The 19,645-nt window shown below is 36.8% G+C and overlaps 2 protein-coding genes and 1 long non-coding RNA gene across 3 annotated transcripts in view; 2 read left to right on the forward strand and 1 right to left on the reverse strand.

Annotated features, from left to right (window-relative positions):
• Positions 1-1,415: 1,415 nt before the first annotated feature.
• Positions 1,416-1,943, reverse strand: LOC139777215 (uncharacterized). The gene has a single exon (XM_071714509.1). The coding sequence runs from the start codon at positions 1,941-1,943 to the stop codon at positions 1,416-1,418; it is 528 nt and encodes a 175-aa protein (XP_071570610.1).
• Positions 1,944-3,564: 1,621 nt separating this feature from the next.
• On the forward strand, positions 3,565-6,885 carry LOC139777239 (uncharacterized). The gene is made up of 2 exons (XR_011719291.1): positions 3,565-4,819; positions 5,402-6,885. It is a non-coding gene; the product is annotated as an uncharacterized lncRNA (long non-coding RNA).
• Positions 6,886-11,495: 4,610 nt separating this feature from the next.
• The window catches only part of LOC139777233 (uncharacterized), a 54,183-nt gene continuing 46,033 nt past the window's right edge, over positions 11,496-19,645 (forward strand). The window contains exon 1 of the mRNA XM_071714534.1: positions 11,496-12,462. The gene's annotated coding sequence lies outside the window, so the exon portion shown is untranslated. The remainder of the gene's footprint in view (positions 12,463-19,645) is intronic.

A 19,645-nucleotide genomic window follows, 5' to 3' on the forward strand; every position in this document is an offset into this window, starting at 1 on the left:
GCAATCGTCGAACAGCAGGGCTCTCAAGACGTAATTATACGCCAAGTTCCACAATAGAGGACCCAAAACAGATTCCTGTGGAACGCCTCTATTTACTCGAAGGAAACGTCGTCCACCGCTGGTGTTAAACCTGATCCTTCTATTAGTAAGGAAAGAGTCAATTATTTTGCGGATATATATTGGAAAATTTTTGACCCGCAAGGCCCTTCTGATTCCCGGAAGTTTGAGGGAGTTGAACGCGTTCTCGATGTCCAACGAGAAGGCAAGAGCGACCCGGCCATTATCACGTGCAACAGTGACAATCTCCTTGAACAGGCGCAGAGCGTCGGTAGTTGACCGCGCCCTGCGAAAGCCAAATTGATTACTCGATAGGTCGGATGGTGGATTCTCCTCCAAGAAGTTGTGCATCCTGCCGGCGATAACGCGCTCAAAAGTTTTCCCCACTTCATTAAGCAGGCATATTGGCCTTGCCTTCGGGACCTGATCCAGAGGAGGAGCCTCACCCTTAGGAATCAGCACTAAATCGGCTGTTTTCCACGCGGGTGGAAAAATACCATACTTCAAACATACGTGGTAACACTGGCCGAGTCTTAGCCTCATGCCCGGAGGTAGCTTTTTAAGCGCCGCAAATTTAAGACCGTCAGGTCCCGGGGCCGTACTCGAACTCTTCTTTGCATCTATGGCCTCTAAAACCTCACCCACAGTAACCCGCGGCACAACCTCACCAGAACCATCCAAATGCAAATCTCTCAGTGGGTTGCCAGGAGGGAACAAATTATTTAGAAGTTGTTCCAATACATCCGGCTCAAGAGTATAAGTAAGTCCGGGTGTTGACCTACGTAGTCGATTCATCACGATCCTATAAGGTAGGCCCCACGGGTCGTCATCCAGAGCTTTGACTAGCTCCTGCCAGGACTTAGTCTTGGCTTTGCGGATTTCTGACTTAAGCTCTTGATTTGCCAACTGGAAGGCCATACGTTTCCGCGCAACCTCATCAGGCGTGTCCCTGTTACGGGCCCTCGTCCACGCTCTCCTCGCCGCAATCGCCGATCTCCTGAGACATGCAATTTCCCGGCTCCACCAATATGTTCCATGCTCGCGGTTACGGGCTCGCGGGACCGCCACCTCGCAAGCGTTTACGATACTCCGGTGGATCCACTTATCCGGTCCAAACCGAAGCAAGTATTCGTCGTCAAGTGGAGTAACAGCACATGTCCACTCGAGGACCTCCTTGTACAGATCCACATCCATATTACGGAAGCTCCAACGTGGAGCCTGACTTGTTATAGGATTTCTCGGAGGACGATCAGAAATGTCAAAAGTAATATAGATGTGGTCGGAGAGTGACTCCATGTCATCGCGAACCGTCCAGTTGTGAAGTTTCCCCAACAGGCTTGGAGAAGCCCAGGTGAGATCTATAACAGAGCTACCCTGGGCGGACATGAAGGTAGGCGAATTCCCAACATTTGCCAGGCGAACGTCGGCCTGAGCCACCAGTCCGCGAGTAGGTCGCCCTTAAAGTCCCGGCGGCGCGAACCCCAAAGTCTTGCGTGGGCGTTGAAATCTCCACAAATAAGAAGATGTTTGTTCAGGATGCCGGAACACAAAGTGGTTAGCTCGTCCAGAAAGCCAGCATATCCATTATAGTCTACGTTAGGCGAGACATAGCAAGATGCTATATAAATGTTGCCGTATCTTATGACAACAATAGAATGGCCTTTCGCGATCAAAACTGCGGGATGAAGAGCAGCTCGACCGTTAATAAAGAGAGCGGCAAGTCCATTATCGCTGCGAAACCATTGCTGGGAGCTCGGCGTGCGGGCGGGCTCCGACACCACGCATATCAAAGCTCCCAGTTCCTCAGCATGGTGTAAGAGGAGATCTTGTGCCTCCCGACTTCTGTTTAAATTAGTCTGGATAATCTGGAGTTTCGAGTTATCCATTGTTATTTCGTTGCGAGTTTAATCTTCCTTCTTTTCCGAAACAGGAAGGTGACGAGCCCAAACGATGGCCAGACTGTTTCCCAGCCTCGGCGCAGACAACGCAGTGTGGAGCTGCACTGCATTGGCCGATCTGGTGAGATGAAGTTACTCTACTGCTCAACTGAAGAGATGGAAGTTGGCTGATGGACTAACTAAGCCATTGGGAGTGTCAAAATTACTATCATTTATAAATCGGATTGGTTTATCACAATAATGACAGCCAGCGGTAATTAAGAAGGAGTGTTGGAGATTATAATGACCGCCATCTGGATACTTACACCTACGCGAGCGCTCACTAATCAGAAACAGTACTGACACCCTACGATATGTAAAACTGATAGAATCCGCATGAGAGCGCGCCTGTCGACTGTACTTTTTATATTACGCATTCGCGATTACTGTCTACTACTTTTGTCTTTCTCCGTCCGTCAGAGCGATAAGAGAAGCGCGCCACTTTGTAATACATGTAAAATAAATCCTACGTTAATATACATTTTTTTTGCACGTTCCTTTGTGTAGTAACCTAGCCATCGTTTCGTCTCGCCGTATACCGGTGTGTATTGCTTATTGCCCACAACACCGACCATTTGGTACGCGTACCAAGTAGGGGAGACCGGAGCGGAGTCGTCACCGAGGCGGAGTCGTCACTGGGGCGGAGTTGTCACTATAATTATCTCGAAATCTGTATGTTGTGTGAACTTGCCATTAATATTGTAAACACTACTTATGGTGCCCATGTGACCAACGGAGTTTAGTGAAATACTTTACGAGATATATTTTATATTAAAAGTATTATGACAAAATTTAAAATATCTCAGGAAATTCTTAACGAAAAAGAGCTTTATTATAGTGAAAACGTCTCGACAAGGGCTACAAGAATATGCAATAAAAAATGGGGGATTCCATTTAAGAAAATATCGATTACATTAACCTGGCCTTGAAAAAAATCACTCAAGGTCAATTCTATATTTTTATTATCTGTTCCTCTTAATATCCTACAACTTTTATCTAAAACATTTTTTCATATTTAAAGCCGTTTCCGAGATCCAGGGGACTGGGTCAAACTTTAGAGATATCCTGTATGAATATTTGTTAATAAAACATATTTTTCTACTCTTTATATGTTGTCTAAATATACCTCAAAATTTCATTTTTGCACATTTATTCAGTTTGTCACAAAATATTGGCAAAAACAAGCACGATTTTTCGGCAATCTGACCCTCCAGTCCCCTTAAAGATTAAATGTATTTCAAATTTTATTAAAAAAAAATATGGATAATTTAATTTCAATAGATAGGTATATACCACCTCCTCTCACACGCACACGTGCGCACGTGCGCACAAATTAGACATTTTCTTGTACTACAAAATCTTGGATGTGAGAGATAATATAATATCTAAAGTAAAAAACTTGCACATTGCTTCCTCATCATTACAGATCGCTACCATTGCTCTTATTTTATTTTGCTCACAAAGTTCCTCTTATGAGGTAGCTTGTATTTTATTCGATGCATAATTATTAGTATTTATTAGTTTGGCTTCTTCATAGAGAAAGCTTTATGAGCGAAATAAAATAGGAGCAATGCTAGCGATCTGTAATGATGAGGAAGTAATGTGCAAGTTTCTAATTTGCACACTTTTTTTTTAATTTTAAATTTAATTTTTTATGAATTGATAGAGGGTTAGCTTAGTAGCACAAGTGGGGTTTTACAATCGACGCAATGTTAAATCGATGTTGACTTTGGGAGTTCAGGCTACATGGTCCATATATGGACTTTGCATATGGACCTTTAATCGCGTATAAAGTTGGGTCTAATCTAAAGAAATAAGGGTAGAAAAGACTGAAGAATATAATAGAATTAGAAATAACCTGATATCTCAAAATTTGCGGAAGTTAGAGCAGCCACGAACATTTCTCAAAAAATTCGAAATTTTATAAAGAAAGAACCCCTTTACTGATCACCGCCAAACACCAACTTTCCTTCAATAATACTCTACATTTAAAAAAAAAATTGAGCTCGATATCTCAAAATTGCGGAAATTAGAGCATAAACGGACAACAAAAGCGTTACACACACACACACACACACACACACACACACACACACACACACACACACACACACACACACACACGCACACGCACACGCACACGCACACGCACACGCACACGCACACGCACACGCACACGCACACGCACACGCACACGCACACGCACACGCACACGCACACGCACACGCACACGCACACGCTCACGCAGCGCTCACGCACACGCACACATTTTTACGGAAACAAAGCTTCCTCTATGAGGAAGCAAAAATAAAACAATTTTATCAGTAATTTTATTGAAACTTACCGAAATTTGTTGAAACATACCGAATAGTATTGTAGTTTCTTGAAATGCAGTACACAAATGTTAATACAATACTATCTGTTAAAAAATTGCATTTTAAGAGAATTTTTTTCATCAATACAAGATTATAAATTCGAAATTAGCAGTAAAATTATATTTAACAAAATAAATTTCAGTTTGATTATTAAGACATTTCGGTTATAACGTAAGATACAGACGAATTAGTTTAACTTGTTCAGTAATGCAATTGGAATCATTGATTGATTCTCTGTACAAGTGCGATTAAGGACATGTTTTTTTCATTTTCATCTAATATAAAGAGACGGGAGCATCAGGGATGCAATTCATATTTGCTGCCGCAGTCAGCAATGGAGAGAATTGCACCTTTAATCAAGATTTCTACCAATTTGCGAGCGCCGACGGCGCGAAGACAAAGCCTATTGTTGCCGTAACTGGTCGGAGCTTCAAGTGTTCCAACGCAACGGTGAGAGTCTGATGCGTGTATAACGGGTGAACAAGAAAGATCGATAAACATGTACCTCAATGTACCAGTAATTTATTTACTCATTATTAATATTAAATAATATCTTTGATATTTATCGAATTTTGTGCATAATAATGTAGACAAAAGTCGTTAAATAACATACATAATTTGTAATTTGCAAGGAATTAGTTTGACTTCTAGTTACAAAATTGCAACTAAAAGTTAGGCCATAACGTTGTTCGATAGTTGTGTACGTTGATATGTTTCACAAAATCCGAATTTCCTACAATTTTTAAATATTCTATTAGGCTAAGAATCTGAAATCGTATGTACAAATAAACGTAATAATTGTTATGGTTTTATTTAATTAATATCGTAGAAATAAAAAATAAATGATTTAAAGTAGATATAAAAAGACATAATTTCTGAAAAGATTTCTCAATTGAGAAAGTTTCAAGATAATACTAAAAATATATTTTATCTTGAAAATTTTTCCGATACAGTTTTAAAACAATTATTTCTTAATCTTTTAAGTATATTATTTGATTTTATAACATATAAGACTATATCAAGTCTCTTTAGGTATAATCAATCAACTATGAGATGAGCAACTACTTAAGGATTACCCCGTATACGCATATATCTTCACTGTCGAGGCGGGACAAGAAGAGATGAGGATTCCGTAGAGGAGGTTGACGCTCAGGGACCGCCGAACTAGTCGCTTCGCATCCCAGAAACCTCTACCCCACCGCTCGCTTCCGGCTAAACCCGCTGCCATCGCGTCCCAAGCAACTTGAAGCCACTCGTAGTTCTGTTTGTGTTTGCTAATTGTGAATTGTCTACTTCTTGCTGGTGGCTTGTGTGCATCCAGTGCACACCGAGGAAGATAGACGTTACCTTGGATCTGTGAATAGCAAAGACAGAATAAGAGAAAGACTAGTTAGTTAGATAGATATAGATAGATGGATAGATATAGATGGGAAAGAAGGGAGAAGGGAGATAGAGACATAGCGAGAGAAATGGATTCGGAGCACAAGCTGCCTGTGCGAGGCAAAGGGAGCTTTTGCGCTGGAAGCACATCGCCTACGAAATGCTCAGGCCGAGGAAAAGCCACCATCTCGGACGGCCGGGTTAGCTTCTTCATTTCGGTATAGCCATATTTATACTCATCGTCGCGCTTTTATACTGTAGACACTCAAGTTTATTTCACTAGTCGGTGGTGTTTACACAAGCCTGATATCACATAACAGGCACATGCAAAGGTACCAATGTTTAATTACATACCTGATCGTTCGCGAATTAAAGCTCGAGGACGTTTAATCATTAGAAATGTAAAAAGCATATGGAGCATTGTAGATTATGAATTATAATACGTTAATTAAAAAAAAATATTAATTTCATTTAAGAAGAGTAATATTATATACTACAATCTTCCTCGTTTACTTTTATTGCTCTTATTTTACGAGATGTCTTTTTTTTAATGTACATACTCTGTATACTTTAAAACGATTACTATTTTTTAATTTTTGCTTCCTCATAGAGGAAGCTTTGTTTTCGTAAAACATTTTTTTTTTAGTAGTTTTCTATGCCAACGTGTTCCGAATATTCTAAAACGTCAAAAAAATCACATTTTTATAAAATGTTTGTGTGTGTGTGTGTGTACGGATTTGATATCTTCCGCTGTAACTTTCGCAAATTTTGAGATATCGGGCTGAATTTTTTTTAATCGATAAGGAAGGTTGGTATTGAATTTGGCGATAATCGGTAAAGGGGTTCTTTTTAAATAAAATTTTGAATTTTATGATCCCCGGCGATTCCATAGATATGCTACGGGAATCCTTTTCTCCCTCGAATTACATGATATGTATTTATTTCACTCATAAAGCTTCCTATGAGGAAGTCAAACTAATAAATACTAATAACTATGCATCAAATAAAATACAAGCCTCCTTATAAGAGGAACTTTGTGAGCAAAATAAAATGTTGATGAAGCAATGTCCTTCAAGCAAATTCCTAATTTTATTTATTAATTATCTATTGTATAATAAAACTTATTTATAACTTAATATATTCTACGACGTACTTTCTTTATTTACAATATTTTGCAATTTAAAATACAAAATATCAGTAAAAAAAAACATTAATTTTCGAGACTTTTAGTTGCAAAAAGTTTTAATAAAAAGGAATTTTTTAATATAAGCAATGAATTTTATTTCACTTTAGTATTGAAAGTCGTTAAGTGATAATGCAACATACGGCAAAAAAATAAAAATTAACAAGATACAACGACAACGACAGCATGTGCGTGAATAATTTAGATTAAAACAAATATAATTAGACAGTTGTTTGGGCGATAAAGTAGAAATTTTTGTTGTTTATTTGAAAATTTCAAGCTTGCAAACGTGCTCTTAATTATCGCGCAGAACGAACAGCTCTTTAATGAGGCGTCGGTATTATACCATCGAATCGTTTTAACACGCGATAATGAGACAATTTTCAATGTCGCCGACGTGATATCGCCCGCGCCCTCACATAAAATAAAACGGTCGTGGCCGTATTGTGAGGAAAATACGCGCGGCGCACCCTCCGTCGGATGCTGCTAGCCGGGGCGCCGACAGCCCGCTCGAAATACGCCCTGTCTCTCCAGAGACAGGGGACATATTGTTTGGTTCAGTAATTCCTCGCGTTATCCTGTGTTTGCTTTTTATCATTGTAAACTGATATATTGTCCGTCGTAGCTCCCCTTGCTATGGAGAAACTTATGGGCGCGGGAAGAGAGGGGCGGTTATATGGGATATGCGGATATGAGCGACGAAGAGGGCTCACTCATAATAGCTCGGACTAACGGTGCAAAGTTTCCACTTTATGAAGTGATGGAAACGAGATTACTCGACTATAACGAAGAGCTGTGCTTTCTTTATTTTTAGACGTAAACGTGTTTAGCAATGAAACATCGCTTCTCTCCGCGCTAGGCTACGTTCCGCGAATGTACATGCTCGTAAATATATTTGATAGAGTGGCACGTGATTGTCATAGTGGTCTGTTTTTCATCCAGTCGGATATTTTGGGTTGTCGAGTGTTGGTTTATATTGACATTGGAAAAAAGATTCTTCCGTGCGATTCTTACTAAAAATAAAAAATTTGTTAACAGCTATATAAAATACGAAGTAATTTAATTAAAAGCAGAGAGAGAGAGAGAAAGAGAGAGAGAGAGAGAGAGAGAGAGGGGGGGGGAGGGGGAGAAAGAGAGTAGCTTACACATATAAATTGAAATTAAAAATACTAAATTTATAATAAATAAATCTTTATCTAAAACACTTCGTTCACGATAAAAACGAATTTAATTTGAGTATTATATGAAATGCGAATAATTTATATCTTATAATATATCATTGTCTTATATTACTCTGAAAAAATATATTAGCGAAACATTCTGTGCCATTTTATACGCGAGAAAATAATTTTTTTAAAATTTACTATCTTTTCTCTTTTTATTAAGAAAATATTTTAAATTAAATTAAAATAAATTATAAATAAAGCGTATAAGTAAAAATAAAAGTACTCTTTTTCTCTTCCTCTTTTTATCTTGTCTCAATCAATTAATAAAAGTTTTGTCTTGGCGAATCGTTGGTCTGTCGTCATTGAGATATTGTATTGACATGTACTTCGCGTCAATGTTTGAGCCTGAACTCTCTCGAGTGTCGTATAAAGTGCTTGCGTGCGACACTGTGATATACACGTTCGTCATATGGCGTGACACGTGCGCCAACGCTAAACTCGTGTCGCATGACAAACAACGAATTAAGTCTTACCGGCCGTCACATTTCAGAGCCGAATCAAATTCTCGCCAGTTTGAGATTTGTCAATAGGATTTGCGAGATTATGTTGAGATAAATTTGCAAAATTATTAATGAATAAGAATTTTAGTCAAATATTCAATACAAAAATGAAAGATATATGTACTTTCCACATAAAGTTTAATAGAAGAAGAATGCAAATTTCCATAGGATTACGTATACATAAACATATATGTGTTACGATATGGTAAGAGAATCACCCAAGAGCAAAAAATAAAATAAGCGATATATACGTACTTCATTTAAGTGAAAATTATAGGTTTCATACATTACATAGACAACATATTGAAACGTTGAGAAGCAACACATTCTGAAGCAGTCATTCGACGTCGTCTTCAAGACCATTTGAGATTTGGATACGTTTGAATCTACATAGCGATGAAGACGTACCTATCGGTGGAACGTAATTTGTGTTCCTCTTCAGTTAATTACGCGAGGGCGGCATTGATACTGGTGGAAGGAGCGAGGCGAGGTGAGACGATGTTTAAAGGGCAACGGTGTAATTCGAAGAAAGGCGTCGAAGCGCATCGCGGCGTTGCTGGTAAAGTGGGTGTAAGTGAGCGGTGGAGGTAGGTGGCTACCGAGACGGTAGTAGAGGTGTGGTTGTGCCACACACCGGGAGTCGCCGTCTTAGCAAAAGCTGGTATGATCTGGCACGGAAGACAGGGGAGTCTGTCTGTCTTTATCAGCCGGGCAGGCAGGTAGAGCCGTCGAGCCGTCCCGCCACCCCTATCTCCTTCACCCCTCACCTCCTCTCATCCCTCACCATTCTTCTTGCCAAGAGTTACGCCAACGGCGAGAACACCCGATTGGCGTTTCTCTCTCGAACGAGGGAGGACATCACGCACCGCTATTGGTTCCCGGCGAATCCATACTAGGTATTCATTCGCCACCCCATTCGTCGATCCTTCACGGGGTCGAAATCCCATCTACCTCCCTTTCCACGTGAACTCTCTCTCTCTCTCTCTCTCTCTCTCTCTCTCTCTCTCTCTCTCTCTCTCTCTCTCTCTCTCTCTCTCTCTCTCTCTCTCTCTCTCTCTCTCTCTCTCTGTCTCTCTCTCCTACATCCTTCTCGTTCGACACTTCTTATGAGCGGCCGATGCAACTCACCCCTCTCACGAGCTGCCTTTACAATGCATTTCACCGCCGACGCTTTTACCTTTCGCGTCGGCTATTTCTAAATAAATACTTTTTTAATAAGCGTCGAGGTCGTGTGGGTGTGATAGTAAACGCCGTAACTGCAGCTCCATTTTGCACATGTTTTTGCGGGAGAAAATTGGATTTCCACCTTCGTCCAGGTGCCAGCCATTTTTCTCATTCCGATATTTACCGCATCTGCCTGGTGCCTTAATTTTCTGTTAACGTTGGCAAATGGTTAGAGATGGTATAGAAATCATTCTAAAGTAAAATATAAATTTTATAAACAACAGGAAAAATCGTATAGTGCGTGATCTAACGCAGTTGAGTTAATTATAAAACTTAAACCTTTGTGTAACACTGTTTTCTTTTTAAATCTTATTGAAACAAAATCAATTATTTCAAACTTTATAATAATGTCGATGTGCCTTTTGTAACGATATAATATATAAATATATATTTCGTTTATTATGTTTACTATGTTATTATGTTTATTATGTTTATTATGTTTTTAAACATAATAAAAGCAATATATATTTATAATATATATTGCAATATATAATTATATGTAAGATTATTATTTATTCATAACGAATCGATATATGGCATGCTTCAATTGTTTTAAGAATTGCAAACTTAAAAAAGATACCTGTATAAAAAGATCCTAAATAATATTTGCAAAGAAATATAAAGTAAAAATGTAGTTATAATAATAATAATCTAGATATAAAAATATAACAGATTTCAAAAATATATAATGATGTATTCCGAAATAAAGACACTTCAAAAAGATTATGTATTTGATATCTGAAAAATATAACTAAGAATGATTATAAGTTGTAGATTATAAAGATTATGAGTTTGCTTCTTCTTCCTTTCTTTAAACAAATAAATAAATAAATAAGAACAATTAAAAAAATTTCAAGTAATTATAAACAAGTAGAAGAACTTTTGTAAGAAATATTTACGTAATTTATAACACTGGTTTTAGAAAAATTTTTCTAAAAATTATTTATTTATCAGGAATTTGCCAAATTGGATAAATCAAATCGTTTTGATTGACTTAACAAAAATGTATTAAAACTATTAATAATTTTAAAATGTATTGTGGGATAAATAACAATTTCTTCAGGAAATACAAGTAATCTATCTTGTCACTATCGTTCAAAGATCCAAGATAAAAAGCATGGTATTACACCACAAGTTCTAAAAAGAGATAATGCATGAGAATATCACCGATATCCGGCTTTTAAAACCGACATGGGTCGGTGGTGGTCGATGTGGCAGTGAACGAATTAGACCGAGAAGGAGCAGAACTCCGAAAGGGGATCGATGCAAAGTGTCGAACTCGAAAGCGAGGAGAGCGATCCTTCGTCTGCACTTTTGATGTCGATTGCACCTTACCCTATCCACCGCGAATTCGAGCAACTCGCGCGGCAGACAGAAACGAAATAGTTACACCGCGACATCCGCGATAGGTATAAAAGTGGGAAAGAGCGAATACGGAGGGATGAGAAACGCGGGGATGAAAATTTTTATGGGATAACGCCGGTCGAGCAACGAGGATGGGCCATCGTATCGCTCCGCCCATCGTACCGCCCACGCCAGTGGTGGTTGCTGCTGGGCTTTCTCCCGTTCCCTCGCTCCCTTCACCCATCGCGGCGCAGCTGGAACCTTCTCGCGGCTCGCTAGCAAGCGACGCACACACGTCATCCTCACCAGCGGCGAACGGCGTTTTTAATCGTCGCCTCGGGGTCGTCGCCGCGATCCATCCACGATCCATCCCATCGGGAATCGTCGGATTCGTCGATTCCGGACTGCTATTGGGAATACTTCCGGAAGTGATCTGAGTCGTGTATCGGATGTGACGTTGACCAAAGATCAGTGAATCAACTGGACACGGTTTTGAGATTAAAAACTTTCGGATAAAATTTATCGAATTTTACAGAGAAATCGAGAGAAAGAGCAAGGAGAAAATCAATCTTGAGATCGATTAGTGCAAAAGATATTTCGGTGCACGAAGATAATTGAGATTTCACCGATAATAATGTTTAAACAACATCACTCTTGCTATAGAATGATTCTTCGAGATTGAACTTTCAAATCATAATTGATTATCTCACCAGAGAAATTCTATTTATGTTTCGATGATTAGGAGTAAATTAAAAATGAGACGGAAGGACTAGTTTAATAAACGGGAGGTTGTTGGTGATTATAAATATGGAATGTGTGAAACGATTAGTGGATTGAAACATTAACGGATCTTGACGATGCCGTCGGACAGTCAGGATTATGTAAAGTTAATTACTGAAGTGTCGAACACCGAATCGTCACGAAAGATTCATTTTTGCAATGAAAATGAAATCTTTTGAACTCGATGACGTTAATTCGCGTCACGATGCGTGTGATCTGAAATTATTCGCGATAAATTTGTATAGTTGTTAAGAACTGTATGAAAAACTGTATGAAGAACCACACCGTGATTAATAGGAATGAATTTTATTCAAATCTTGAAGTATATTCGATGTTAGATTTTCGATAATTAATCGGAAGTCGGTGAAAGTGTTTCGGGCTTATAGAAAAAGAAAAAGTTGTGTTGTGAGCTGTGTTTCTGGGGTCAGTTTAAACGGCGATATTTTCACAATTTCTGTAAGTATTAACATGCAGTTTAGAATAAGTTTTTTTTATTATCTTAAGAAATTGGTAATAAATTGAATTATAACTGTAATAGTGAATTCGGTTGGGCGCACTCAGTGCACATTAAAGTCATTATACACTGATTTAATCTCTAATACTTATTAAAGTAAAATGCAAATATTTCGACTGATAAAATGCCCAATATATGTTTTATGAAATAGTACAATAAAGAATAATAAGGATTTCGTGACTTAACCTGTTTATATTAAACATATACTTTATATTGATTTGTGTACAACGGCTTTAATGTGCACTGATTGTGAGTGCGCACTGGTGCGTCCAACCGAATTCGCTATTAGTCTGTTCTATATTTTTTATGTTGCGTTTTTCAAGTTATTACTAAATTTGTAGACCTTTCCTAAGTAGTAAATTATACAGATTTATATAAATTATAAATGATTGAAAATTAATAATTAAACAAATAATTCATTTGATTTAAAATCAATGTTCTTTATTTCTAAATTTTTCATCGTCTTCGTTTATTAAATTAATTTTTATTATTACTGTTGTTCGAACGAGTAATCGTACTTATGTATAATATGTACACATATTTATAAATAAATGAATTTATTTATTTACTAATAAGCACTTACATACTTATACAATAAGCATTTACTATTATTATATTTAAATAACATACAAATAAATAATGAAATTAATAAATATATCTACATAACTTTGTGACAACAAGAATAGAAAGAAACAACAATACATGTAAGTCGCATATATTAAACACCTTGCGCCATATAATAAAAAATTATTATTATTATTATTGTTGTTATTATAAAATCGCGCTGATAAGCATACGTAATTCTGATCGATTTTTATGTGATAAAATGTCTAGCAATAGAGTAATTCGATTGCGGTAGAGAGTGCATAACGCAGTCGTGTACGCAGTCGTGTCCTCAAAGTCTATAACACAGAAGTTCATTAATCGAAGGGTAGAATATGAGATCAAAAGCTTGGGATAATTAACCAGATTGCATGAACGGATAAAGCGAAGATATATATACTGCTTTTCTGCATCCAGAGAGTACTAAATGGATTAAAACGCCCGTCGCGTCGCAGCTCCTTTCTCTCGCATTGAAAAAAAAAGCGGGATGTGTCGCGTGCAATAACCGCAAATATATTCAAAAAGGATATGAACGTTCAAAAATCAACGATAATTGTGAGCTGAATTATCTTTTAATAAAACAGTTTTTGAACGTGAATCTTTAATTATGTTTGTAAATATAACAGAATGCAAAAATAAAGTTTAAGTAAAAGTAAGTATTAAGAAGACTGTATACATACGTTGTACAAATTTTATATATCTCAATTTCTTATGACTTTTATGAATAATGAAATAAATATTTTTAGTAATAATAAAAAAAAAGTATTAAGATGTCGAGAGAGGAAAAAAAATTGTACGAAAACTTATAAAAGAATTAAATTCAAACGTTTATAATACAGAAATTAGTGATTCCATAATACTTATTCTCCGTCCTCTCTCTCTCTCTCTCTCTCTCTCTCTCTCTCTCTCTCTCTCTCTCTCTCTCTCTCTCTCTCTCTCTCTCTCTCTCTCTCTCTCTTTCTCTCTCTCTCTCTCTTGAATTATTGAACTATTATTACATCTACAATATTATACAATGAAATTTTAGCATATCTCATTGTTTCGTTACTGAATTTTTTTTATCCACACACAACAATTAACTTTATTATAGATTCAAGTTTACTTTTCAACGAGAGTGTTTTTCAGAAGAATGCTGATGCGAGCAACATGATTAACCGACAACTACATCGGCTATTTGCGCTATATAAACACAGCAATCTGTCACTTCATTTCTTCCTCTTATAATGATTCAGATGTATGTGCATACATACATACATACACGGACGTGTCGTGCTAGCGACAAAAACATTTAGCATTCGAAAGCGCCTCGACGATTATCATGGTAGGGCGTAACAATTTGCGTAGCCAAAACAATGTGCGCGCACGATACAAACAAATGCATGTCGAAGCAGTAACGGTGCGGTAAGTGCCACTGGAAATTAACGAACAATTAGTTCGCCCCGTCCATGTTTTATAAACACGGTGCTTGTGCCATCGACGACCATTATTTTCGAGGATTCTTTCGCCTGCTCGCCTACCCGGCCTATGCGCTACTACCTAAAGTACCTCGCATTCGAGCGTGCGTCCGAAGCATCCGTGTATTCGAGCGAGTACTTAAGGCCTTCAAGCACCGCGCGCGGCACGGCACGGGAGCCGGGGTCTCGCGAAGGGCGTTTCGTTGTGCTTAAAAGCACGGCGAGGCGCGGAGGGCAGAGCGAGGCCAAGGCAGCTTTGGTGTTGCAGCCTCTTCAAACCTCGTGCAAACACTCTGGGACGCGGAGCGTTCGCCTGGTACGGCGATTAATATCCCAATAAGGTCTCGTTCACGGAGTTCACTCGACCGCGCGCGGCTTCGTTGTTTATTCATTGTATCGCCGAATGCTCTCCCGCGGCATAAGCCGCCTCGATGGCCGCTACGCTCTACCGTAGATTCTTCGGATCGGGGATTAGAACAGCTAGATTACATAACAGCGCGGGAAAGACGATATCATTTCACGTAACATGAACAAATATGGAAAAATAAAGAATACTGTATACAGTGACGGACAAAAATATTGGCATTGGGTGATTGATACTGTAAAATGGTCTTCGAAAAAAATGGTAACTGCTCACTTGTATAAATATTTTTATTCCTTGCCTTATATATTCAACTATACATATATTACATAAATTATTATAAATAAAAGTAAAGTTACATGAAAGAAATAAAAACGCTTCCTTAAAAAAAATTTTCTTTGGGCTTTCAAATTATATTCAAATTTTATAAAGAATTCTGCATATTATTTTCGTATTATTGCTTTGACCGTACTCTTCATTCATTTGTGTAACAATCTGTGATGTATTTTGTCTTACTATATTTACAATTTTTCGTTTTTTTTTGGGTACTTAGTTTAGATGGGCGTTTACTTTACCCATTACTTCTCAAATTTTTTATTTTGAAATTTTTTGATAATCCTATGGATTTTGTATAACGATTTCTTTTAATTATCTATAGAAATTTGTGAATGTGTTAGGTATTCTCTGTTTTCAACTTTAAATTCAATACAATTTTCCTTTCCCCCAATGTCGTTTCTTTATCTTATGTAGTTACTCTATCATGTAGTTATTTTGTAACCGAGTTAAAAATAAACCTAAATAGTAAAAAAAATATTAGGATTTGTTTTACAAAAGACGATAGGTTTTATTATTAACCAAAAAACGTAATCACATTTCGCGCCACGTGCAACAGTAGTGACGTGGATTAATCAAGAATACATATAATTCATTGTGCTAATAGATTTGTTGAAAGATGAAACATTCTTGGAAAGCGTTTTTATTTCTTTCTTGTGACTGCATTCATTTATATTAATTCCTATAACTTGTAATTAAATGTAAACAAAAAACAAAGCTTTTTACAAAATAATAACTTCTCTTTTCGCCAGTGATAGAATAACAATTAAAGTAACTTAAATCGACTGTGACTGGCAATATATACACAGTAAAAAATTTTGTGTCAATGGAAGTCCACTCTCAATTTTGTGTTAAAATAACTCATTCATCGTGTTATTTTTGACATTTAGAAATGTTATATCGACATTTATAACATTTCTAAATGTCAAAAATAACACGATGAATGAGTTATTTTAACACAAAATTGAGAGTGGACTTCCATTGACACAAAATTTTTTACTGTGTAACGTCTTTCCGGTATGAACATAGAAAAAACTGTGAGCCAACTCGCTTTGTCGGATTCACACAGCACTTTTTCGGATCAAACATCGAGACATTATTAATTTCGACCATGGCTTTTGGTCAGTTGATGTAATTTCTAAGTTGAATAGTTTTTAAAAATTTTATTGCGAAAAAATATTACCCCAGCCAGGGTTTGAACCCGGAACCTCCCGTATACCGTGCGGGTGTCGTGCCAATTCGACCACTGGGGCTGTGGTAATATTCTTATCGCAATAACAACTATAAGATGGAGCACCGATTCTTTAGTCTACGGTGTATAATAAACAGAATTTTCTATGTTCATATCGGAAAGACGTTATATATTGCCAGTCACAGTCGATTTAAGTTACTTTAATTCTTTTTACAAAAATTAACATTTTATTGTCATTTTCCTCAAAGATATATCTTTGGTAGATTATTTTACAATAGCGTTTGCACTAAGTCAATACTTTTGTTTGCAACTATATATATAAGAAGGATAATCTGTAATAAAGAATACATACAATAATTTTTCAGCTCTATTAAATCTTAAATATTTAAAATTTGCTAATCTAGAAACGTTAAGTAATATTGAGTACACTAAAAGTGATACTGAATATTGTGATATTTGAAATGTACAAAAGGTTTTTAATACATAAAACTCCCTCTCACTCACATTTCCTGAAAAGCTTAAATTCTTAATTGACTATTATTCTTATTACTACAATAATATATTTTTAAATGTATTTGATGTGATAATTAATAGACAGTTAATTTTGAATTATTAGTTCAGGAAACTTATCATTTCTGTATGCATTCACAGTTTAAATAGTTTAAAAGGAAGAGTTTCTTATTTTGGATACAAAGTCCGCCATATTTCTTATTATTTTTAATACAATATTATCGTGTCATGTCGGTCATATGGCAAGTCTTATTATTATATGATTTATATTGAAGTCATTCAAGTTTTCGTGTCGAGATCATGTAACTTCGGCAACTTTTTGTCCGAGCATCGCGGGAGTATTCGTACGTGTATGTCTCATCGTATATTGCGAGAGCAGCTGACACTATAACAACTGAATCTACAACCGCAGAATGGAGAATTTTAAGAGTGCGCGAAGCCGCGATTAGCATATTTATCGAGTATCTTGTATCATTTCACCGTTGTTAAAACGGGGTAACATGTCACGATGTTAATTGCCAAGCGTTGAGATACGACCGGCCGAAAAACTTGATATCGCTTTATTGACCAATCCACCCAGTTACACTCGGTAAGCGTGTTAAGTATCCGCCGCTTTTATTTTACGCGAATTTTATTGCAAACTAAGTGAAATAAAATTTCGCGCGCGAAAAATTATTTAATTAGCAATCGAATATTCGCCGTCGGGTGTTAAACACAGTTGTGTGACGTAACGCAGCTTCTCAGAAATTGAGCAATTTAGGTAAAGAAGATATTTCAAATAATAAATCTAATGTATTTGTTATAATCATAACATTCTGATTGTATTGCAAGATTTAAAACATTTTTTTCAATTGTGTAAATAGATTAGATATTATTAACTTGAGATTTTACAATTAAGTTTAGATATCATAGCAGGAAACAAAGTATATTAAATAACTAATTAGAGTGCAACAAAAATTTATAAAATATTAAAAATTAAAAGTTGGAAATGGAAAAGTTGAGTAATATTTATTATTTCACGTTTTATTATTAACGTGGGGTAACTATGTATATGTTTTTTCATGGATCAACTAAATGTACACTTGTAAATTTATTACGTGCATTTTATCTAAAAGTTATTTCGTTATTATATATTGAAATATCTTGCATTCAAATAGTTAAGAGGGAAATTTTTATTTTGTGTCATCGTGGTGTACAGCAATAATAAAATAGATAAACAATTGCGGACTAAAAATAAACATGCATACCTGCCTTGTTGTGTGTTCGTGGATTGAGAAAAATTTAACTTGGATAGATTCATCGAATGCGGTTAAGGTAATATTTACTATTCTGTAATTTATATTACTTTTGCATTGAGGACTACAACTAAGAAAATTGTGGATTCATAATAAACGCTCGCATTTTTTTTAAATTTTGGGAATAATTGCGTAGAAACTTCCATCATATGATAATAATCGAGAGATAAATTGATTCATAAATTAAATGATAAATATTTAGGCGGATATAGATATTGCATAAGCTACAAGTAAAAATTTATTTAATTTTACTCCCACGTAACTGACATACGGACGACGGAAGAGAGCGCGAGAACGTCCTCGAATTCAATGGAACCGCCGCGACTTCCTTTCTCGCTTTATTTTCCCCGTCGTAGAGTCTCGGAGCATTATTACGCTACTTGATTTTGCATCGAGCCAGCTGTCTCCGATTATTTGCTATAGAAATTTCAGGGATTCTGATTCAAAGGGAGACCCCGGCAACCTCCGCTAATATTTGAGGAGAGGCCTCGTGCAGTCTTGGGTCTTACCGGACGCGCGCGGGCTTTTTCGTTGTACAATCCACTTCGGACCTTTTTCTCAACGAATAGACACAACTTCGCAGATATGTAGGTACAGTGAGTATAATCAGTATGCTTCCGCGTAAAAGAGCGAGATACGTGACATATAAAAAGATATTAAAAAGTATAACTTATTTGCGTGCTCTATAATATTTAACGTGCAATGTGGTAAAGAATATCAAAAGCTATTGTAAATCACACATGTGGTTGAAATAATGTCTAAATATGCCATCCAACACATACTCTATCTAAAGTTTTGAAATATTTAGAAATAAAAATTAAAGTATTTTTGGCAAAATATATCATATTATTGTTATGCTCTTTGTGTATCGATAATTCAGATATATAATTCTTCTAAAGTCATTTGCAATCCTATTCATAATTAAGAAAATTAAGAACTGCGATTAACAGATCCCTTTGAATCTACTTCTTGCTCTTTTCAGAGCAAAGAGTTTCAAGGCTTCTTTTATTATGTTCGACAATGGATATCGTGTTATGTTAATCGTGGTCTTCGATCTTGTAAAATTGACGAGTTAATGCGCTCCGTTGATTAATGACATCGCTGGTTCAAAGAACTCGTTCTCCAATGACACGGCGGTGCGCGGCACTACCCCTCGCGAAATACCTTTTCATCGAATGATCCCATGAGAAACGATGCGAAGCGATGAAGTTCGAGGGAGATCACGCGAACCGTAAGAGTAAACCAAAGTATTCTAAGTATTGAGACTAAGTATAAGGGACGGAAATCGTTTGTTGCCCGCGGAGTTCGAGACGGAGTTCGCGCAGTTTAAGCTCTCTACAATCGTATGGTTTCGTATCCCGGCTTTTCCTCACCGAC

Source organism: Temnothorax nylanderi, unplaced genomic scaffold, assembly GCF_030848795.1.
Source record: "Temnothorax nylanderi isolate EJ_2023f unplaced genomic scaffold, tnyl_v1.0 TNYL_tig0141_pilon, whole genome shotgun sequence".
NCBI classification, from domain to species: Eukaryota; Metazoa; Arthropoda; class Insecta; order Hymenoptera; family Formicidae; genus Temnothorax; species Temnothorax nylanderi.